Genomic DNA, 17,626 nt, shown 5'->3' with positions numbered 1-17,626 from the left:
AAAATTAAAAAAATTATCTTCGGCATAGCCCGATAGTCACAACTCATCAGTTTATAATATATTTATATATAATTGTAGCATATTTTTTACATAAAAATAAATTAAATAATATTTGTCATGCATATTTTAATAGAAGGAAATTGATAGGATCCTGTGAGAAGTGGGAATGTATAACTTTCTAAATGAGTTCGACTGGTATTTTTACAGGAACTTGGCCAACAGCAGATTTATCTGTGGAAGGACTGGGGCTCTTCAGAGCTACGGTTCTTCCAATTTATTTATCGTTTTGGGGCTTTCGCTTCTGTTATTTCGACTATTTCTTCTCCTCTCAGAATACAAGTCGATTTGGTACATCGCAAAACACCTTCAATCTAACCCTAAGGCCATCCATTTGAGTGGAATGGCTGAATACACATCGGAGATTTTAAATTTATACTTTATCCACTTTAGACAGATTTTAAAATTTAAACGAAAATTTAAAGCAGTTCCCATCCCTAGAATACACATGCCACTTTCACTTAATTCGAATTCACTTAAACTTACATCTGTCACTGCAAATTCAGTCAGTAGTCCAAAAAATGTTAAATTAGAGAAAAATCCTGAGGATGATGATTATTTTATAAATTTTAATTTCGATTGTACTAAAACAACATTCGTGAGTGCCCATTGGGGTGTTCCAGTTGACATTGTTTATTCTGCCATTGTGCCAAGAAACCCCAAGAAGGATACCTTCCGACTCTCCATTCTCAACGACACAGTCCTAAATAAGGCTAAAAAAATGCTTAGAAAACTTTTAATACCCTTCTATAACGAGCAATGCGAGATGTTACTGGATCAGCCAGTTGACCTTTTCGACACTTATAAGGTCTCTGGAGACATCTCGCTCCTCTGTAACGAGGATAATTTCTGTTCTTCTGATCCTATTTGTTTTAATGCAGGAACTAAAATTAGCTGTTCCATTAAACCATGGAAAAAGGTACTTACTACCTCAGATATACTACCATACCCATTTAGTGTATCTATATAGTGTTGCTCATTTGTTTTAGTTTATTGAAGTTGATGGTAAGACCTTGCCAATATGGAAATGCTTAACATCTCACGATGAGTTATTACAGAGTAGGGTTCCTTTGGTTATTGTCCTATACACTCCGAGGACTCAGGAACCTAGAGTTTTTGCTGAAGGTGACGTCGAGAGTCATCAGGTACTTTCATTACACTTTATATATTTTGACTTTTATTTACACAATTTATATAATTTCAACGCTTTTAATACAACAATTTATGTATTTTCAGGGATATGCTGAAATAACTATAGTGAGGTTTAGAAAACCAAATGAAGTCTTAATTCCATTTGTTACGAGCCCTAAGATATCGCCAAAGGTTGTTAAGCAGGTGGTGTTCTGCGGTGAATACATAAGCCCACAGGAACCCAGGGATATGTTCGGCATGGGTGATGTCAAGGATAAGGAATGCCTTATCTGCATTGCTAACGACATGGACACTGTGCTTTTACCTTGTGGCCACGGTTCTTTCTGCTCCAGATGCCTTTTCAGCCTCAGAAACGACAAGTGCCCAGTATGCCGAAGGAGCTTTTATTCTTACGTCAAGTTCCCTCTTAAATCCCGTGCTCAATAATTTTATACACAATAAATATATTGTATATTGTATATAGTTTAGTTTAGTCTACTTCAACTATTTTATATTAATCTGTATATAAATATTATTACATTAAATGTGATTTAATTATACATTTCCACTCGTTTCGTAGAGTTGTCATCTTCAATTTCTTCTTCACACTCATGTTCTAATCATACATTAAGGTAATATAATTATGTGGTTAATCTCAGGCATATAACTAACGTATGTAGTGTTACCTTGTATTTTTCGGTATGTTTATTCGTATTATATGTTATCATTGATAAATGACTATCAGTTTCAAAATCTATAAAATCCTCCAAATCATCCTCTAAGCCGTCATCCAGCTCATTTTCTCCAGTGTTCCCAGTGTCATTTGCAACATCACCAGTACTCCCATAGTTGTCAACGCTCATATTGTATATATTCTGGAATGAGTTGAAATAGGCTAATTTTGACTTGATGGTTTCCTTAAAATTCTTTATTTTGTTTATTAATTCACTATACCTTTTCTCCTTATAAATATAATCTACACGTTCTCCAGCACCGTTATCCTGCTTTAAAGCATTATCTTGTACCGTGTCATGTTTTAAAGTGTTATGATGGTTTACATAATTGTTAGGTGAATTTTCCAATTTTACAGTAATATTCTGAGTCTCAGACTTGACAGAATCAGTTTCCAAATTTAAAGTTGATAGTATACAGGTCCTGATCATTGTTGACAAAGTGTTATCAATCAATAGTAAAAACTCGACAGTCTTATAATACAACGTTCTCTTCTTTCCAATACAACTCAACACAACTCCATCATCTAAACAAACATATAATATAAATATAATTTGTAAATAATCTGAAACATGTAAATAATCAATGAATAGATATAATTAATAAACATAGTTTATACCTGTAATGGTAATTAAGCCATTATTAGCATCATTAATGGTATTGTACAAATGTAAAATAATGTTGAGGAAAATTTGTGAAATCAGTAGTGAAATTTGAAGTAATAGTTGCACCTGTTCCTTATTTCTCTTTTTTATATTCCCTTTCTTCTCATTAAACTTCCTTAAGGAATCTTCCCTCAAAGTGTTGTAGCTATTAACCAAGTTCTCATAAAAGTTATCGTCGCCAAGCTCTATCGACTCCTGTGATAGGAAGTTACACCTCTCGGGAGTGTAAATCTCCTCTTCGTCTGAAATCACTTCACAAAATGCATAGGGCTTAGGACCCTTGTGGATGATCTCCAAATTTATGTAAATCACATTAATGGCTGAGATTATGGGTTCTAAAGTCCTAAACATCTTCAAAGTAAGTTCATTCTTCAGTGATATCACTTGGGACAGGAGTAAAAAGAGGATAAAACGTGCTATAGCTATTTTTTCGCTTTTCACAGCGCTTGTGGTGTCAATTGGTAGGGAAGAGGCCCAGTTACAGAGAAATGTTGGGATGTGATTTACAGGCAGAAATGACACTAAATGGCCAGAAACTATGTGACTTAAAGTGTAAAATGCTCTTTTAGTGTATCTATTATTTAACTTTAGCAGTTCTATTAATTGTACATCAGTGCTTGTTACTGAGCCACCACAGCTGTTTAACTTGTCATGATTTGAACCATTTTCATCACTAATAAATTCGTTTGACTCGATAAAATCACTAGAATCTTCATTAGGGCCGAAATACTGAACAAAAAGTGAGTTTTTGACCTTCTGGCCATACAAGTTTGTCTCCACCAATTTCTTAATATTTGAGTATATTCTGTTGGTCATATTCAAGTCGTAGTAGTTGTTGCTACACAACTTCATATGGTACTTGTACAATAACAGTTCCACCAACTCAGTAGCGTTCTTACTGTTATACCTGAACTGAGTGATAAACCTGAGAATTGTTTTAAAAAAGTAAACATCAAAATTCGTAGCATTCTGTACGAAATCTTCAGATTTAACTAACAAATTGTTCTGTTCGCGAGTTGTGTTATTCATGTTATATTCTAAAAACCCAAATATTAAACTCTCGACTTCATCATCCATCCCTTGAACATCACTCAGAGGAATAAATCTTGTGGTTAGAAACTTTTCAAACACAATTCTGTCCATTAACAAGTGATTTGTTCTGAAATTTAAAAATTTAAACATCCTCACAATAATTATACTTTCTTCCAAAACCATCCCGTCAAACATGAAATGCTTTAATCTAACTGGTGATTGTATAAGCTGCGACAAGTAGTGTACAACTATAGTTCTATAAAGTTGCAATTCATAGTTTCTGTACTCTAGTGATAGCACAGTGTCATCCTTTATTTCACAGTATAAAAATGATAAAAACAGTTTATACAAACTGGAATCCTGTGTATAATTATACTTGAGGTTAACAATAACACGGACCAATGAGTCAGAACTACCATCAACAAAGATCTCATCATTCATCAAAGTCGCCATTGATACCAAAACACACGTTATCACACTACTTCTATCCACTCCATTCTTATCTAAACCATTATATAATCGCACGTAAATAAATATAATAGTGTGAATTACCTGTTGTTGGTATAACATTGGATAAATCTGAAATTGAAAGATTATTTTGTTGTAGATGATCAAAAAGGGATATTAAAAACTTATTTGCAATTTCCCTACTCAATTCATAATTTACATAAGTTTCCTCGATTTTATTTGTCAAACTAGTTGTACAATACAATATCACGTTTCTTGGAATACCACTACTCTTTATTATACCTTCGTATATAAAATTGATCAAGTCTATTGATTCGCCTTCTAATGGCAAATTACTACTGTAATAGTTAAAGTTTATCCTTAATTTCTTTAATATTTCTCTTCCCAATTCATGATTTATTAATACACTTTTGAGGGTTTCAAATACACACTCATCATCCCAATTATTTACGCTATTCTCCTGTTCTATAATTAAATATGACTGAATTAAAATTAAAACACTGTCTGGAACAGAACTCACTGAGTTGTATTTCGGGAACAGACGAGTTAAAAATCTCGAAAATGAATATATTATTCCCTTGACCACTTCATTACTCATCTTATCATCAGATTTAAACTGCTTTAGAAGGTTCGAATACACTGTTGCAGGCCCATGTAAAGGGATAAAACTTTCCAACCCCTCTACATTTAACGATAATTTACAATACAGATCCAGCAACATTATGTATATATTAACATCAGTTACTGAATTAATTTCATACTCGTTTATTTTACACATTAATTTGTCCAAGTTATGGGAACTATTATCCGTCTTTAAGCTAATCTTACAATATAATTTAAGCAGAAATGAGGTAAAAAGTTGGTGAAAAGTAGGAGAGAATTCGTTTGTCTGAAATTTTGAAAAAAGTGGAAACAACTTTAAAATGTCCTGGTCACTAATATACAACTGATTGTCTGAATTTATCTCAGACTCATACCCAATCAGTCCCATTACAACCGAATTCATTGAGTTATAGCTATTACATAGAGTTAAAATGAAATTTGTGAACAAAGTGCCAATAGCGCAAATAGACCAAAAAATACTACTAAGCACTGATACACACCCTATATCATTATATATAACTGTTAAATAAAGTAATTTATGAAAAAATTACCTAATGATGGAAATTCTGAAAGACGAAATTTGTACTTAAAACAGAAAAACCAACGAATTAAAATTACATACAAACGGTCTATAAATTCAGCATCTTTTTCATATTTTTTCAGAAAAATTATAAAAAATTTACAGCCTAAATGATGTTAATGATGATATTAGGAAATACAAATCTAATTTGGTGGTAATATTGTAAGAGTTAAGTAATTAATTAAATCGTCTAGGCTGTTAGATACGTTGTTGATTGGGAATACTTCGAAGAACATATTTAATAGCATTGTTGAGAAATCGCAACTGCTTGCTAACAGGAATATTGGCATTTTCATTTTGTAAATCAACTGATAAAATACATTTTAACCATTTTGTTTGTAAAATCTCGTATTTGCCCCAATTATCACCAATTTCATATTCTACTCCTGAAGGATCACTACTTCTTACATTGTTGGTAGTGTTCCTCCGGGAACTAGGAGGTTTATGGACGATTTGGTTAGGGAAGATGGAATTTTTAAGATCTTTTCCTCCTGAATCATGACTTGAACGAGTTTGAATTGCCATACCAACATCATTATTATACAAATTTACCTCAATTCATGCAAACTAACATTATTTAAATTTATTATTCTAATAATTTTTAGATATATTCTGTCCCCATCCGATAATAACATTACTCACCTTAAATTTATTAATTTTCCTATTTTTTACATTTTTTATGACTTATTATTCTTAATTTATTTTATAAATAAAAATTTTAAAAAATGTGTGATTATTTGACTGGACAATTTTTTTATACTGAATTTTTTAAAAAATAAAGTTTTCTAAATTTAATTAACATAAAAATTGTATTTGATTTTGTAAGAAAATGTAAATTAATCGAAAATATCCAAATGTGTAAAATCTATTGTGGAATTGTGAAATGACTGGGACAGTAAAGGCTAAGGGTAGATTTGGTCGCATTTTCGACTCTTTGAGGTTTAACTGGACCAGGCGTCGTTATATTTGGCGCGCTTCCTTTTTCTATAAACTTGTCAGTTGGATTCTAATGATCGGTTTCTCTCTTACACATCACTATTATCTATTAATTACACATCCCAAATCCACTAAATCACAATTATTTACTCTATTTTGCTTTAATATATTCACTTAATGATATATACAAAATTATCAAATAATAGTAATATAATGTTATAGGATTACTAATAACGACTGTATTTTATTATTTAATAACGAAGTATTCGTTCTTTGTAAATTACAGTTGTTCTGCTCGTAGTATCAATATGATTAACCTGTTCATGATTTCTATCTCGGTTACTACGGGTAAATTTATACTACTCACACATAGTTTCATATGATTATAGCTATATTATTGGTGTTATCGGTATATTTGGCTCGTATGTGTAACTTGTTTTCGAATTATACGATGAGGCAGTTTGTGACTACTGGTCGTTTTATGCACTTTGCTGGCTGTACTGTTAAGTGGCTTCCATGGGTGTCGGCAGTTGTTATGTGGATTTGGTTGGCAATTCAGTTCTCCAGCCTCATTTGGATTTTCGTTAACCCAAAACAATGGTGTGATCATCGTTTTGATGAATCGGCCGTCAACGCCGTTAGAAACTGCAGACTCATTTTAAATAAAAATATACGTACCCTGATACCTACCACTACACAATCATTTATACAATACCATTTATAATAGTAAAATAATGTGTAGCTTGTCAAATCGTGTTTGAGAATGTAACGCCTAGGGAGATAAGGAACTGTAACCATCCAGAATACTTGATAACCAGGAAAATTGTACTACTCGCACTAAAAGATTCAACCTCAAAATGCTCAATAGAAGATGTCACTGTATGCAATGCTTACAGAGATGCAATCACTAAAGACGGTACTACTACTTAGTTAGGTGTACACTAGTATGATAGGAAATGCCACTTTAACACAATTATTAATAGTTATACCCAGATGGTATATGATTTGTGTAGATTTCAACTTTGATGAACCAGGATTGGGTGGTTGTTACGGAAAGATTCCGCAGGATATGAGCAGTTTCATCGACGAGAAGAACTCGAGCGACCTCTACAAATACATTTTACTGTTCAACATTTTCTGGTCCGTCATGTTTGTGGTTATTGTGTGCATCTTCTACTTCATCAAAAGCGTAACGAAGTTCGACGCCATCATCTACCAACCCAAAGACCCCTCTGATAACATCATAATTAAAATAATAAGGCCATTCACTCCATGGACCAAATAGTAACACATACTTTATTTTTTAAAAAATCAACACAATTAATATAATAATGATTTTAAACACAATTTCCCCGATAATTAAATAATTATATTCTTTTGTTGTTCTAATATTTAAAAGATGGAGGATGAAATAGGTGTTTTAATAATTTAAAACATGGACAATCCGGTTAAAAAGAGAAAAACAAGATTCTCTGATGCTCCAAATCCAGGTACTTTTCTCTAACATTTTCCTCCTTAATTCTGCTTTTTTAAAATTTAATTAATTTCTAAACTATTATATAAATAGTTATATTATGTAAGAATTAATAAAAAATTTAGATTCTGATGATTCCAATCCTGTTGGCAATAATTTAAACAATTTAAACCTGAATAATGAGAAGGATTCCTTAGTTTCTGAACATAAACCTTATACAAGTAATGATTTGGAGAGTAATGTGAATAAATGGACCGGCTTACCATATAGCCAACACTATTACAATGTGTTGGAGGGGAGGAAGAAGTTGCCTGCATGGAGTGCCAGGAAGAACTTTGTAAAGCTTGTGAAGCGGAATCAGGTTTTGGTTCTGGTTGGAGAGACAGGTAGTGGAAAAACAACCCAGATGACTCAGTTTGCCCTTGATGCTGGACTTTCTGGCCTCAAGCCAATCGCAATTACTCAGCCTCGGCGTGTGGCTGCAATGTCGGTTGCTACCAGAGTTGCCGAGGAAATGGACGTAGAACTCGGCGCTACGGTAGGATATACCATAAGATTTGAGGATAAATCCTCAGAAAAGACTATGTTACGGTTTATGACCGACGGGATGCTCTTGAAAGAAATTACAACCGACAAAATGCTATCACACTATGGAATGGTCATTGTATCTTTTATATAGTTATTCGTATTTAGATTATTTTTTAGTACAATTTAACTATTTTATATTATGCAATCACTATATTGTGTGTAGTTAGATGAGGCCCATGAGAGAACTATAGCTACGGATGTATTATTTGGGTTACTGAAGGACTTGATAAAGCAGAGAAGTGAGTTGAAGTTGGTGATAATGTCAGCTACCCTTGAGGCAAAGAAGTTCCAGGCGTATTTTGGGGGATGTGACATTTTGAGGATTCCTGGAGCCATGCATCCTGTTGAGATATACTATACTGCTGAACCTGAGAGGGACTACTTTGAGGCTGCTGTTAGAACTGCTGTTAACATTCACATGCAGGAGCCCGAAGGTGATATCTTACTCTTTCTGACTGGTGAGGAGGAGATTGAGAATGCTCGGCGTGAGATTGATGCTGCACTTGCTAGGCGAAACTGTGAGCTTCCTATGACTATTCTGACTCTGTACTCATCTCTTCCTCCTGCGCAACAGCAGAAAGTTTTTGAACCTGTTTACGGTCGTAAGTGTGTTATCGCAACTAACATAGCCGAAACGTCAATCACAATTGACGGTGTAGTGTATGTCATTGACCCTGGCTTCAGTAAGCAGAAGGTGTATAACCCCAGAGGAAGGATAGAGTCCCTGTTAGTTTCCCCAATTTCAAAAGCATCTGCTCAACAGAGAGCCGGAAGAGCAGGTCGTACGAGGCCTGGAAAATGTTTCAGACTCTACACTGAGTCCACTTTCAGCAAGGAGTTAGTCCCGGAGACTTACCCCGAGATTTTGAGGTCTAACATCGCGTCGGTGGTTTTGAGTTTGAAGAAAATGGGTATTGATGACTTGGTTCACTTTGATTTTATGGATCCGCCAGCTCCTGAGACAATGATGAGGGCTTTAGAGGAACTAAACTACCTTGGCGCACTAGACGACGAGGGAGAACTTACCTCAGTTGGCAGTCTCATGGCTGAGTTCCCACTCGAGCCCCAGCTCTCAAAAGTACTTGTTCACTCCCCTGAATTTAACTCTATCACTTCTCTTACTGCCGTTGTCTCAATGTTATCCTGTGGTAATGTGTTTGTAAGGCCCAGAGAATATGCTAAAGAAGCTGACGCAGCAAAGGCCCAATATGCAGCCCAGGAAGGAGATCACATTACACTCTTAAATCTCTTCAACCAGTACCAAGCAGTTGTTAACTCTACTTCCGGTGGTTCCACCAGTTCCTCAGTAAGAAGATATTGCCAGGATAATTACGTCAACCCGAGATCACTTTCAAGTGCTCTTAACATCTATCAACAACTTATTACTATACTCACACGTATCCACCCTTCCAGCAGTGCTGATATAATTAAACCAGGTGAAAGTAAAGATAAAGATTTGAGTTCTGTGGTAAAGGGATTAGTGAAGGGATTTTTCCAGCAGGTTGCTTACAAGAGTAGTAGGGGGCATTACTTGTTGGTGAAGGATAACCAGGCTGTTGCGTTACATCCATCAACAACTTTGCAACACACTCCTCAGTGGGTTATTTACCATGAATTCATCTACACTTCCAAAAACTACATCAGGACAGTCACAGAGATCAAGGGCGAGTGGTTGATGGAGTTGGCGCCTCACTACTTCAACCCCTATGAAATGAATAACCAGGAAACCAAAAACGCCTTTCTCTCACTTAAACACTAATGTAACATATAATTTGCTATTCAACTTCGTTATTGTAATCTTATAACTTCAGGACTCCCGATAATATTTTATCGCACAGATACACACTATTATACTCATACCATTATGCACATACATGTATACATAGTATAAATGTGTATGGTAAGAATATTAATTTTCATCTGCCCATTTTTGTGCCAATTTTGTGCATTCAATCAGGAATTTTTCGGCTTCAGCCTTACTGTTAGTTTCTTTAACGGCGTTGAGCCTCAGTTGAAGCGAGTTCTGGTCTATGAAAGAGGCGTTGGTGAAAGTCTTCAGAAGCTTAGTGATGTGGTTAATCGTCCTCCCCTTTGAAGGTAATTCTATAAACAAGGATTTGTAAGATACGAGTGTTGAACCCATCTCACCAGAGATCTTAACTCCCACAAAGTACTTCCACGAAGTGCCAAACCTTATTGGCTGCACCGCTTCCACCTTAAGGATTGGGGTTTTATTAATAGGGTTGTCAGTCAACTTCAACTTCTGAGTTGAACTAATCATCTCACTTGGTAACTGTATGGTATAAGGTTCGTAATGAAGTGGTCGTAACACATACATTATTATTTGCCTGTTTTTACCCATACTTTGCCATATTTTCCTATCCACCAGTGATGTTAAATCAACCTCAACTGACAAAGAACCAACCTTCTGATCATCACAACGTAGGCTAAACTCTGGAAAATATACTAACTGGACCTCTTTCGCCTTTGTGTCCTCGTCACTAGGGGTACTTTCATTAGTAGTAGTGTTACTACTGGTAGAAGTGTAAAATGTACTGTTTGGAGGTAGGACAATGTTGAGATGTGAGAGATATGGCGGAGCTGGTCCAACTCTGTAAAGTGAGGCTGAGAAAGTTTCAAGCAACTTAACACACTGATCGAGTGCTAGAGAGGCTTCTTTAAATGCCTTTTCAGCCTTTTGCTTCCAGTCTGCATCATGTTCAGTGTCGGGATGTAGAAGCATTTTCAGCTTCTTTGCGTACTTGCGGAAGGATTCCTTAGTACACAATTTTGGGGAGAGCCCGACAGTGTAAAACGGGTTCTTAAAGTTGTTTGCAAGAGTGGGCGAATTAACCTCGGCAAGGCGGTCCAGAACATATTGTACCGAGTCACGTTTAAATTTCCTCTTCTTCTCAAACTCCGATACTGCGTCAGAACGCCTCCTAACTTCCTCCTCGTACGCCTTATACATGTTATTGTATTTTTCCAGACACATATTTACATTATGTTCTATCTGACCGTCTACTACGTAAAACAGCGATTCCTCCTCCAATAACATATTTACACACTTTAATATACACTTTTCATCCTCCACTTGGCCACCACTACCACCACTAGCAGAGTTCGCCTTATCAGGATCATTAAAATTATTCGAGAGTTTATTGAGGATTGAGGTGAGAGAATCAGTTACAGGTGTGTTCATGACATGCTTAACAACATTGAGAAGCAGTTTTCTCAAGTTGTCCAGCTCGCGATTTATGAAATTTATAAAGTCAATGCAGTTTTGGAGTGAAAAACTCTCTGAAACTGAGGCTAATTTGCGTTTATTCCCACTTTTAGGGTATAACTCATCCTGTAAGTGAGTTAAATACAGTCTAAAATCAGTTAAATAACGTTTAAAATCTCCGTAGTTCATCTGCTCTATATTATACACTTGACTGAACAAACCGCGCAATTCCTTAAAAACTCCGTCCTTCAACAGAGCTTCCATCAGCTCTAACACCTTCTCCCAGGTCCTATTACCTTCCAAACTTTCAAATTCATGCAATTTTAAATAAAATTTACGGAAAATCCCCAACATTATTAATTCATAATTCATCAGCACTCCACTGGAAACTGGATCCACCTTTCCATTAACATTGTTAGCATTAGTGCTGGATTTATTGTTACTAGTGTTAGTGGTATTAGTATTGGTGGAGGAGTTCTTGGAGTTCATTGTGGAGAGTAGAATAGCTGTATCAGCTACTGAGGAGATTGCCTTAACGAAGGGCAAAAGTGTGGTTAATTGTGTGGATTTTGTGAAAAAAGCTTCGTGTAGACTGCGATATGTGTAGGAGAAAGAGCGGCTGGCATTGTAAATGGTTTCGACAGTGCGCTTGGCAGCCAGCTCATCCTCTGTAAAATCAACCAGAAAACTGTTCAAAAACTGTCTTGTCAAAGACGACTTATCAGTAGAATGGTCAACATTGTAATATTCTTCCTGCTCTATACTACTTACCCTTATCGTTTCAAAACCATTCAAACCTATAACACATTACAACTATGAATCAGTATGATATGGTATTCAGTTGTATATACCAGTGAATAACACTATACAAAGTATACTATTAGTGTAATTAGTTTTTTACCTGTATTACTAGAATAACTGGTATTACCAAGTAAATTATTTGATGTTGTATTTGTATTGGAAACGGTATTTGTATTCGGCTGTTTAACAACGGGCGAATTCAGGGTATCATCGGTGGGAGAATCTAAAGTTCTCTTTTTGGGGCGACTTTCAAAGAAAACTTCGGAATCCATCTGGCATAATTCACAAGACAATTCACATCATATTTTGGTCGATTTAGTCTTTTTGAGAAAATTTAGGAAAATTATAAAAATTGGTGAAATTTCAGAAAAGGTTAAAAATTTCAAAATTACACGAACCTTCAAATTTCAATTAAAATAACTTACACATTTACAATATCACGTGATTTTAAAAATGGGAACAAAATTTTATGTGTTTTGGAAGACTACACAATGAATAGTGAGCAAAATTACGCATTAAATTGAAATGTATTGAAGACATAACAATGTGTTAATATGATTAATAAAGATAACATCTGTGGGGAAAATATCCTTGAATTTCTTTTTCATTCGGGAACAATTCCTTCATAATATTTTATTTTTATTGCCTAATTAATGATTTATTATTGTAATACTATTATCCTGTTATCATAATTATTATTCTATTAATATAATTGTTGTACCGGTATTATAATTGTTATTTTAATCCCTTTTTTGTAACTTTTATTAATTATTTTTAGTGAAGTATGAATTTGATTCAATTTGTCTAAAAAATGCTTGATTTTGAGGACTGGAAGGATTTATCAATTAACGTTGATAAGTACCATAAATCCTCTGGATGCCTTAAGTATCCTACTGCTTCCCCCGATCTTAATAATGTAAATAATAGCCAAACAACTGGTAAACACAATGATTTTAATGATTTTTTATTAAATAAGCCCAAATGGCCTCCAAAAGTCAACACTACTAACAATGTTAATGGTGTTAAAGGAGTAAACATATGTAAGAGTGTAGAGTTGCCCTATTGCTCATGTATGGATATGAAAACATCAAAACGATACAATTCACAGTACATCGCTCTTCACGACATGAGTTCTAATTCTCACTCTGATGATATTTATCGCTCAATCAGTTCTTGTGCAGTTTTAGTTATTGGCGCTGGCGGTCTAGGCTCTCCTTTATTACAATATTTAGCTTCATCAGGAATTGGTACTTTTTAACACAGTTTTACTACACAATTAGTGGTTAATACTATTATCTTTTTATAGTATTAATGAACGGTATAGGGTTGATAGGAATAATGGACGGTGATGTAGTGGAGTTATCAAATTTACACAGGTACTGATATAACTAAATTATATAACTAACTGTGTAATAATATGCTTATAGGCAAGTGATACATGATGAGTGTAATACTGGTATGAATAAAGCTGTTTCGGCCAAAACCCGCCTTCTCTCCATTAACCAATCTGTAACCACACTACTCAGTTACTATCCCATCGTATCCTCGTCCATTTAACTTTTATATGCTGGATAATAATTTAGATAAGATGTATTGCTTATGAATTTTATTTGAATGTTAAGGAAGCTCATGAAATAATACCACTATATGATGTCATCGTTGATTGTTCAGATAACCCACAAACCAAGTATGATACTAGCAAGTTTTCCAGTTATTTATAACATATTTATTATTTAAAAATTTTCTTAGGTATTTAATAAATGATTCCTGCTTATTGTATAATAAACCGTTTGTAATTGCCAGTTGCATTAAGTCTCAAGGCCAACTCATGGTGTTCTTACCTCCAAATCTCACAAATAATTGTAAAATTGACTCTAATTTAAATCATAAAAATGGTGATAAAATGTCAAATTTTAATCATCCTACACAATCTAATTGTGGTGGAAATAGATTGTCTGGACCTTGTTTCAGATGTATATGCCCTGAGGCGAATAACCCCAGCATAAGTTATGTAAAAAATGCTTGCAGCTCAGCAGGTGTTTTAAGCTCATTACCGGGAGTTTTGGGCACAATTCAAGTAATGCACTATTTACCTTAAAATGTTAATTTGTGTTAAATATGTTTAGGCGACTGAAGTGATAAAGATCTGTTCTGGATTATTTGATAAATGTCTTTCACCTGGTAAAATGCTCATTTACGACGCTCAAAATCCTCTTAACCCATTTAAAACCGTACAATTATCCAGAAATCCCACTTGTAAAAGTATAACTCACTATTATCACTATATATACCATCTATACACACTATAATATAGCGGTTTGTTAAATTAATGATATTTTAGGTTGTGGAGGTGGCGAGATAAAGTTGTATATGGCACCGACTGAGGAGTTAAAGTTTAATCTTGATCGTGACGACTTGGCTATTAGTCCAGAGGAATTCGTTGATCTATACTTTAAGCAACTGGGCAAAGAGTGCCCGACAAGAATATCATTTAATGATTTATCAATATCAGTGGATACTTCTGGAACTGAGTATAAAATTTGCTTAATTGACGTCAGACCTGAATCGCATTATTATATTTCACATTTACCAGGAGCTGTTAACTGGCCCCTCAACACTCTAATCAACTGTACTCAAGCCTCGTTCAACCTTACACTATCACAGTTAACTAGTAAATCCACAACCAATGTGTTACTGTTGGTAATGTGTAGAAAAGGAAATTCTTCAAGAATAGCCACTGAATTCATGAGGAAATTATTGGCCACAGGTTTGAATGGTGGGAAATTGGATAATGTTTTGTGTTTTTCAGTTGCTGGAGGATTACAATACTTAATAGAACATTTTAAACTACAAATGCCGCACACTTAATTTACTTCACCATGGCAGGTGGTTCCCGCTATCACCTTTCTGTGACTTATTTACATTACTTGTCCAGTTTTATCTTTATATACTTAACTTTATGTATTTTAGAGTGATTAATGTTTGGTATTTATTGATTTTTATAATGTTAATTTAGATAATTATGTAATTTGAATGGTAAAGGTTAAAAATTAAAGAAGGCGGTGATTTCTAAAATTTCTCCCCCTCGGTTTACGCCTCTCATCATGCTCAAAATGACCTATCAAAATCATTATACAATAATATGTTTCAAACAACTGTATAGTGTAGTGTTAACTATAGTAAAATAGTGGTAAGGTACAAAATTGGCATCGAATCCCATTCACACACTTCTTGGTCCGGTGTTTATAAAACGCACACGCTAAGGAGGTTGAGAAAGTATTAAACTCACGTTTACAGTCGTTTAATAAGTGACTGACTGAACCAATGGATGTTAAATTACCATTCTCATCGATAGGGACACAACCTAACAAAAAAATTTACTAGTTAACTTTTAAAAACAATAATTAATTAATTTATATAATAGATGGAAGTATAGTGGAACCATTCGAGTTGATATTTTTAGAATCATCGTCCTAAAGAAGTTATTAATGGAATAAAATTAGATACCCGGTAGTAGTTGAACATTGATGTTGGTTTTAAAAAATATTTTACACCAGTTTTGTCGCCTAAAATGTTAAAATTAGTTAAGATAACTCAGCGGTTGGCTAAAGTAGTTAAAATTTTAAGTAAAAGGTTACTTTGATTATGTAATAAATTCCAATCATTGCGGTTCTCGAAACTGGGTAGGTTATAAATATACCATTTGTTGAGATTGTCTGAAAAAGAATAAATTGGATGAAAAGTACCTTGAGTGATGTTCATAGAGAGTGATTTGTGTATTCCATAGTCTGAGTCGTCCAGTTCCTCGGGTATGTTCATAAAAGTGTTCTGGACCCTCACCTTCCAAGCCATTTGTCGTCCAACCATTAAATATTACTATTATGGATATGTTAACAACATTTGTACAGGAAATTTAGAAAACTACGTTTGGGTTTTCTTTATTCTCGTTACAACACTACAATGACAACGAAGTACTTAATTTGCAAATTCTGTCAATTCCCATAGTTTTAAATCAATTTTTTTACATTAATATAAAATTTTTTAATATTTTGAAAATTTCCGAAAATTTATTATCCTCAAGTCTCTTAGTATTTTTTCCAATTTATTCCACAACTAGTCTGCTCCAATATTTTCAGGATTCCACTCATTTTTCTATTTATTATTATTTGTTTAGCATTATCTAGTTTAAATGCCTTTAAATGCTATGTTAAATTATCTATTCTTTACTTTTTATTTCACAAACGTCCGTCCATGTCAATCACATAATACCCACTCCATAAATATATTCTATTTAAAAAATTAGCTTAGGAGTTGAATCTAAAATCGTAATGATTAAAGGGAATGAACCCAACAGCTTTATCTGCGTTGGAGAGTATAAATTCGATGGATTCATCGTCTTGAACGTCCATTGTGTGGAAGGACACGAGGTTAAAATCCTCTATTATTTCACACAGAGTTGATGTGAATCGTTCGAATTTTTTCAAATTAGGGAGTTTGAAGTTGTACCTCAGCGCTATCATCAGTGACTGGAGGTCCTGAACCTCAGTATAGTACTCCAGTCTGTATGCCATCTCAGCCTCCACCTCCTTCAGAAGACTCAACTTGCTCAGTACGTTAATGTGCGGCAGCTGTATGAATATTTGACTACTCAGCGAAGATAACAAAGATGCAACGTATTTAAAAGGGTCACAACACAACGTCGAATCAATCAAATTCATTTGCACCAACTAAATCATTTTATGATAAAGGATATGGTTAGATAAGTATAATTAAGTTGTTACCCTTTGATTCTTGGACTGTAATTTGGATATAATATCTTTAAGAGCATTGTGATGGATGAAGAGTTCAACTTGTCCGGGTAAATCGTATAATAAATAAGAGTCTAAAATTACAATTAATGCTATTTAAATTTGTACCCTTGTGGAGTGAAATTTGTTCCAAGAGCCAATCCAAGTTCTCGAATAAATATTCCATACAATACAACAACGCTAGAATCAACTTATACAACAATTCCAATAGTGCTAATTATATATCTAGGATGTTATATAAGATTAAAGATGTATAACTGGGTGAGAATAGTGAATAGTGTGAAATACATGCGTTAGGTCCTAGATTGAGAGTGTTTGAGACGTGTTCGGCATCGATTAAGTTAGTGATATTGATGTCAGGCTGGTATGGCAACTCATGTAATGTAACTTGAGGGTCCAAATTGATTATAATACACTTGCGATTTTTAGATAAAAGTTTACTTTTCATTGCAGCACAATATGTTGACTTCCCACTCCCCGGAGGACCAATTACCACTTGTCCAAACCAAACCATTTACACTTTTA

General features: G+C 34.4%; 8 protein-coding genes across 8 annotated transcripts; 4 read left to right on the top strand and 4 right to left on the bottom strand.

The window, feature by feature from the left end:
- The first annotated feature begins 60 nt into the window (after window positions 1–60).
- On the top strand, window positions 61–1,651 carry TpMuguga_01g01022 (uncharacterized protein). Its single transcript, XM_761450.2, has 3 exons — window positions 61–976; window positions 1,047–1,202; window positions 1,294–1,651. Exons 1-3 carry the CDS (start codon window positions 167–169, stop codon window positions 1,633–1,635), a joined length of 1,308 nt encoding a protein of 435 aa, XP_766543.1. The 5' UTR covers window positions 61–166; the 3' UTR covers window positions 1,636–1,651.
- A 61-nt stretch (window positions 1,652–1,712) lies between these two features.
- Window positions 1,713–5,839, bottom strand: TpMuguga_01g01021 (putative integral membrane protein). Its single transcript, XM_061305125.1, has 6 exons — window positions 5,475–5,839; window positions 5,240–5,374; window positions 4,170–5,189; window positions 2,540–4,120; window positions 1,875–2,446; window positions 1,713–1,804 (listed from the first exon to the last, which is right to left on the bottom strand). The coding sequence occupies exons 1-6, from the start codon at window positions 5,791–5,793 to the stop codon at window positions 1,724–1,726; spliced, it is 3,708 nt and encodes a 1,235-aa protein (XP_061161694.1). The 5' UTR covers window positions 5,794–5,839; the 3' UTR covers window positions 1,713–1,723.
- An 84-nt stretch (window positions 5,840–5,923) lies between these two features.
- On the top strand, window positions 5,924–7,526 carry TpMuguga_01g01020 (putative integral membrane protein). The gene is made up of 5 exons (XM_061305124.1): window positions 5,924–6,284; window positions 6,427–6,552; window positions 6,594–6,878; window positions 6,947–7,120; window positions 7,218–7,526. The coding sequence occupies exons 1-5, from the start codon at window positions 6,152–6,154 to the stop codon at window positions 7,487–7,489; spliced, it is 990 nt and encodes a 329-aa protein (XP_061161693.1). The 5' UTR covers window positions 5,924–6,151; the 3' UTR covers window positions 7,490–7,526.
- On the top strand, window positions 7,527–10,103 carry TpMuguga_01g01019 (Helicase associated domain (HA2) family protein). Its single transcript, XM_761447.2, has 3 exons — window positions 7,527–7,694; window positions 7,804–8,342; window positions 8,430–10,103. Exons 1-3 carry the CDS (start codon window positions 7,640–7,642, stop codon window positions 10,023–10,025), a joined length of 2,190 nt encoding a protein of 729 aa, XP_766540.1. The 5' UTR covers window positions 7,527–7,639; the 3' UTR covers window positions 10,026–10,103.
- Window positions 10,104–10,160: 57 nt separating this feature from the next.
- Window positions 10,161–12,565, bottom strand: TpMuguga_01g01018 (uncharacterized protein; the record flags this gene model as incomplete). The annotated part of the gene is made up of 2 exons (XM_761446.2): window positions 10,161–12,289; window positions 12,394–12,565. 2 exons carry the CDS (start codon window positions 12,563–12,565, stop codon window positions 10,176–10,178), a joined length of 2,286 nt encoding a protein of 761 aa, XP_766539.1. The 3' UTR covers window positions 10,161–10,175.
- A 285-nt stretch (window positions 12,566–12,850) lies between these two features.
- On the top strand, window positions 12,851–15,210 carry mocs3 (uncharacterized protein). Its single transcript, XM_761445.2, has 7 exons — window positions 12,851–13,540; window positions 13,618–13,669; window positions 13,721–13,802; window positions 13,877–13,980; window positions 14,043–14,370; window positions 14,420–14,555; window positions 14,635–15,210. The coding sequence occupies exons 1-7, from the start codon at window positions 13,105–13,107 to the stop codon at window positions 15,159–15,161; spliced, it is 1,665 nt and encodes a 554-aa protein (XP_766538.1). The 5' UTR covers window positions 12,851–13,104; the 3' UTR covers window positions 15,162–15,210.
- Window positions 15,211–15,329: 119 nt separating this feature from the next.
- On the bottom strand, window positions 15,330–16,160 carry TpMuguga_01g01016 (uncharacterized protein; the record flags this gene model as incomplete). The annotated part of the gene is made up of 7 exons (XM_061305123.1): window positions 15,330–15,411; window positions 15,493–15,552; window positions 15,583–15,657; window positions 15,736–15,766; window positions 15,801–15,859; window positions 15,932–16,009; window positions 16,040–16,160. The coding sequence occupies 7 exons, from the start codon at window positions 16,158–16,160 to the stop codon at window positions 15,344–15,346; spliced, it is 492 nt and encodes a 163-aa protein (XP_061161692.1). The 3' UTR covers window positions 15,330–15,343.
- Window positions 16,161–16,580: 420 nt separating this feature from the next.
- On the bottom strand, window positions 16,581–17,615 carry gpn2 (Conserved hypothetical ATP binding family protein; the record flags this gene model as incomplete). Its single annotated transcript, XM_761443.2, has 4 exons — window positions 16,598–17,020; window positions 17,075–17,175; window positions 17,210–17,281; window positions 17,390–17,615. The coding sequence occupies 4 exons, from the start codon at window positions 17,613–17,615 to the stop codon at window positions 16,598–16,600; spliced, it is 822 nt and encodes a 273-aa protein (XP_766536.1).
- Between the last annotated feature and the right edge of the window lie 11 nt (window positions 17,616–17,626).

This window comes from Theileria parva, chromosome 1, assembly GCF_000165365.1.
Source record: "Theileria parva strain Muguga chromosome 1, complete sequence, whole genome shotgun sequence".
Classification (NCBI taxonomy): Eukaryota; Apicomplexa; class Aconoidasida; order Piroplasmida; family Theileriidae; genus Theileria; species Theileria parva.
Note: the sequence above shows the minus strand (reverse complement) of the source record. Positions and strands in the feature narration are given on the sequence as shown.

Excerpts from the sequence above, each read along its gene's own strand:
- TpMuguga_01g01022 (XM_761450.2), top strand. The coding sequence starts at position 167 with ATGTATAACTTTCTAAATGAGTTCGACTGGTATTTTTACAGGAACTTG. Across the intron at positions 977-1,046 it reads CCATTAAACCATGGAAAAAG|TTTATTGAAGTTGATGGTAA; the intron begins GTACTTACTACC and ends CATTTGTTTTAG. Across the intron at positions 1,203-1,293 it reads GTGACGTCGAGAGTCATCAG|GGATATGCTGAAATAACTAT; the intron begins GTACTTTCATTA and ends ATGTATTTTCAG.
- TpMuguga_01g01021 (XM_061305125.1), bottom strand. The coding sequence starts at position 5,793 with ATGGCAATTCAAACTCGTTCAAGTCATGATTCAGGAGGAAAAGATCTT. Across the intron at positions 5,190-5,239 it reads TTCAGAATTTCCATCATTAG|GGTGTGTATCAGTGCTTAGT; the intron begins GTAATTTTTTCA and ends ATAATGATATAG. Across the intron at positions 4,121-4,169 it reads CAATGTTATACCAACAACAG|ATAAGAATGGAGTGGATAGA; the intron begins GTAATTCACACT and ends ATAATGGTTTAG.
- TpMuguga_01g01020 (XM_061305124.1), top strand. The coding sequence starts at position 6,152 with ATGACTGGGACAGTAAAGGCTAAGGGTAGATTTGGTCGCATTTTCGAC. Across the intron at positions 6,285-6,426 it reads CAGTTGGATTCTAATGATCG|GATTACTAATAACGACTGTA; the intron begins GTTTCTCTCTTA and ends ATAATGTTATAG. Across the intron at positions 7,121-7,217 it reads AGATGCAATCACTAAAGACG|ATTTCAACTTTGATGAACCA; the intron begins GTACTACTACTT and ends TGATTTGTGTAG.
- TpMuguga_01g01019 (XM_761447.2), top strand. The coding sequence starts at position 7,640 with ATGGACAATCCGGTTAAAAAGAGAAAAACAAGATTCTCTGATGCTCCA. Across the intron at positions 7,695-7,803 it reads CTCTGATGCTCCAAATCCAG|ATTCTGATGATTCCAATCCT; the intron begins GTACTTTTCTCT and ends TAAAAAATTTAG. Across the intron at positions 8,343-8,429 it reads CACACTATGGAATGGTCATT|TTAGATGAGGCCCATGAGAG; the intron begins GTATCTTTTATA and ends TATTGTGTGTAG.
- mocs3 (XM_761445.2), top strand. The coding sequence starts at position 13,105 with ATGCTTGATTTTGAGGACTGGAAGGATTTATCAATTAACGTTGATAAG. Across the intron at positions 13,981-14,042 it reads TCAGATAACCCACAAACCAA|GTATTTAATAAATGATTCCT; the intron begins GTATGATACTAG and ends AAATTTTCTTAG. Across the intron at positions 14,556-14,634 it reads CAGAAATCCCACTTGTAAAA|GTTGTGGAGGTGGCGAGATA; the intron begins GTATAACTCACT and ends ATGATATTTTAG.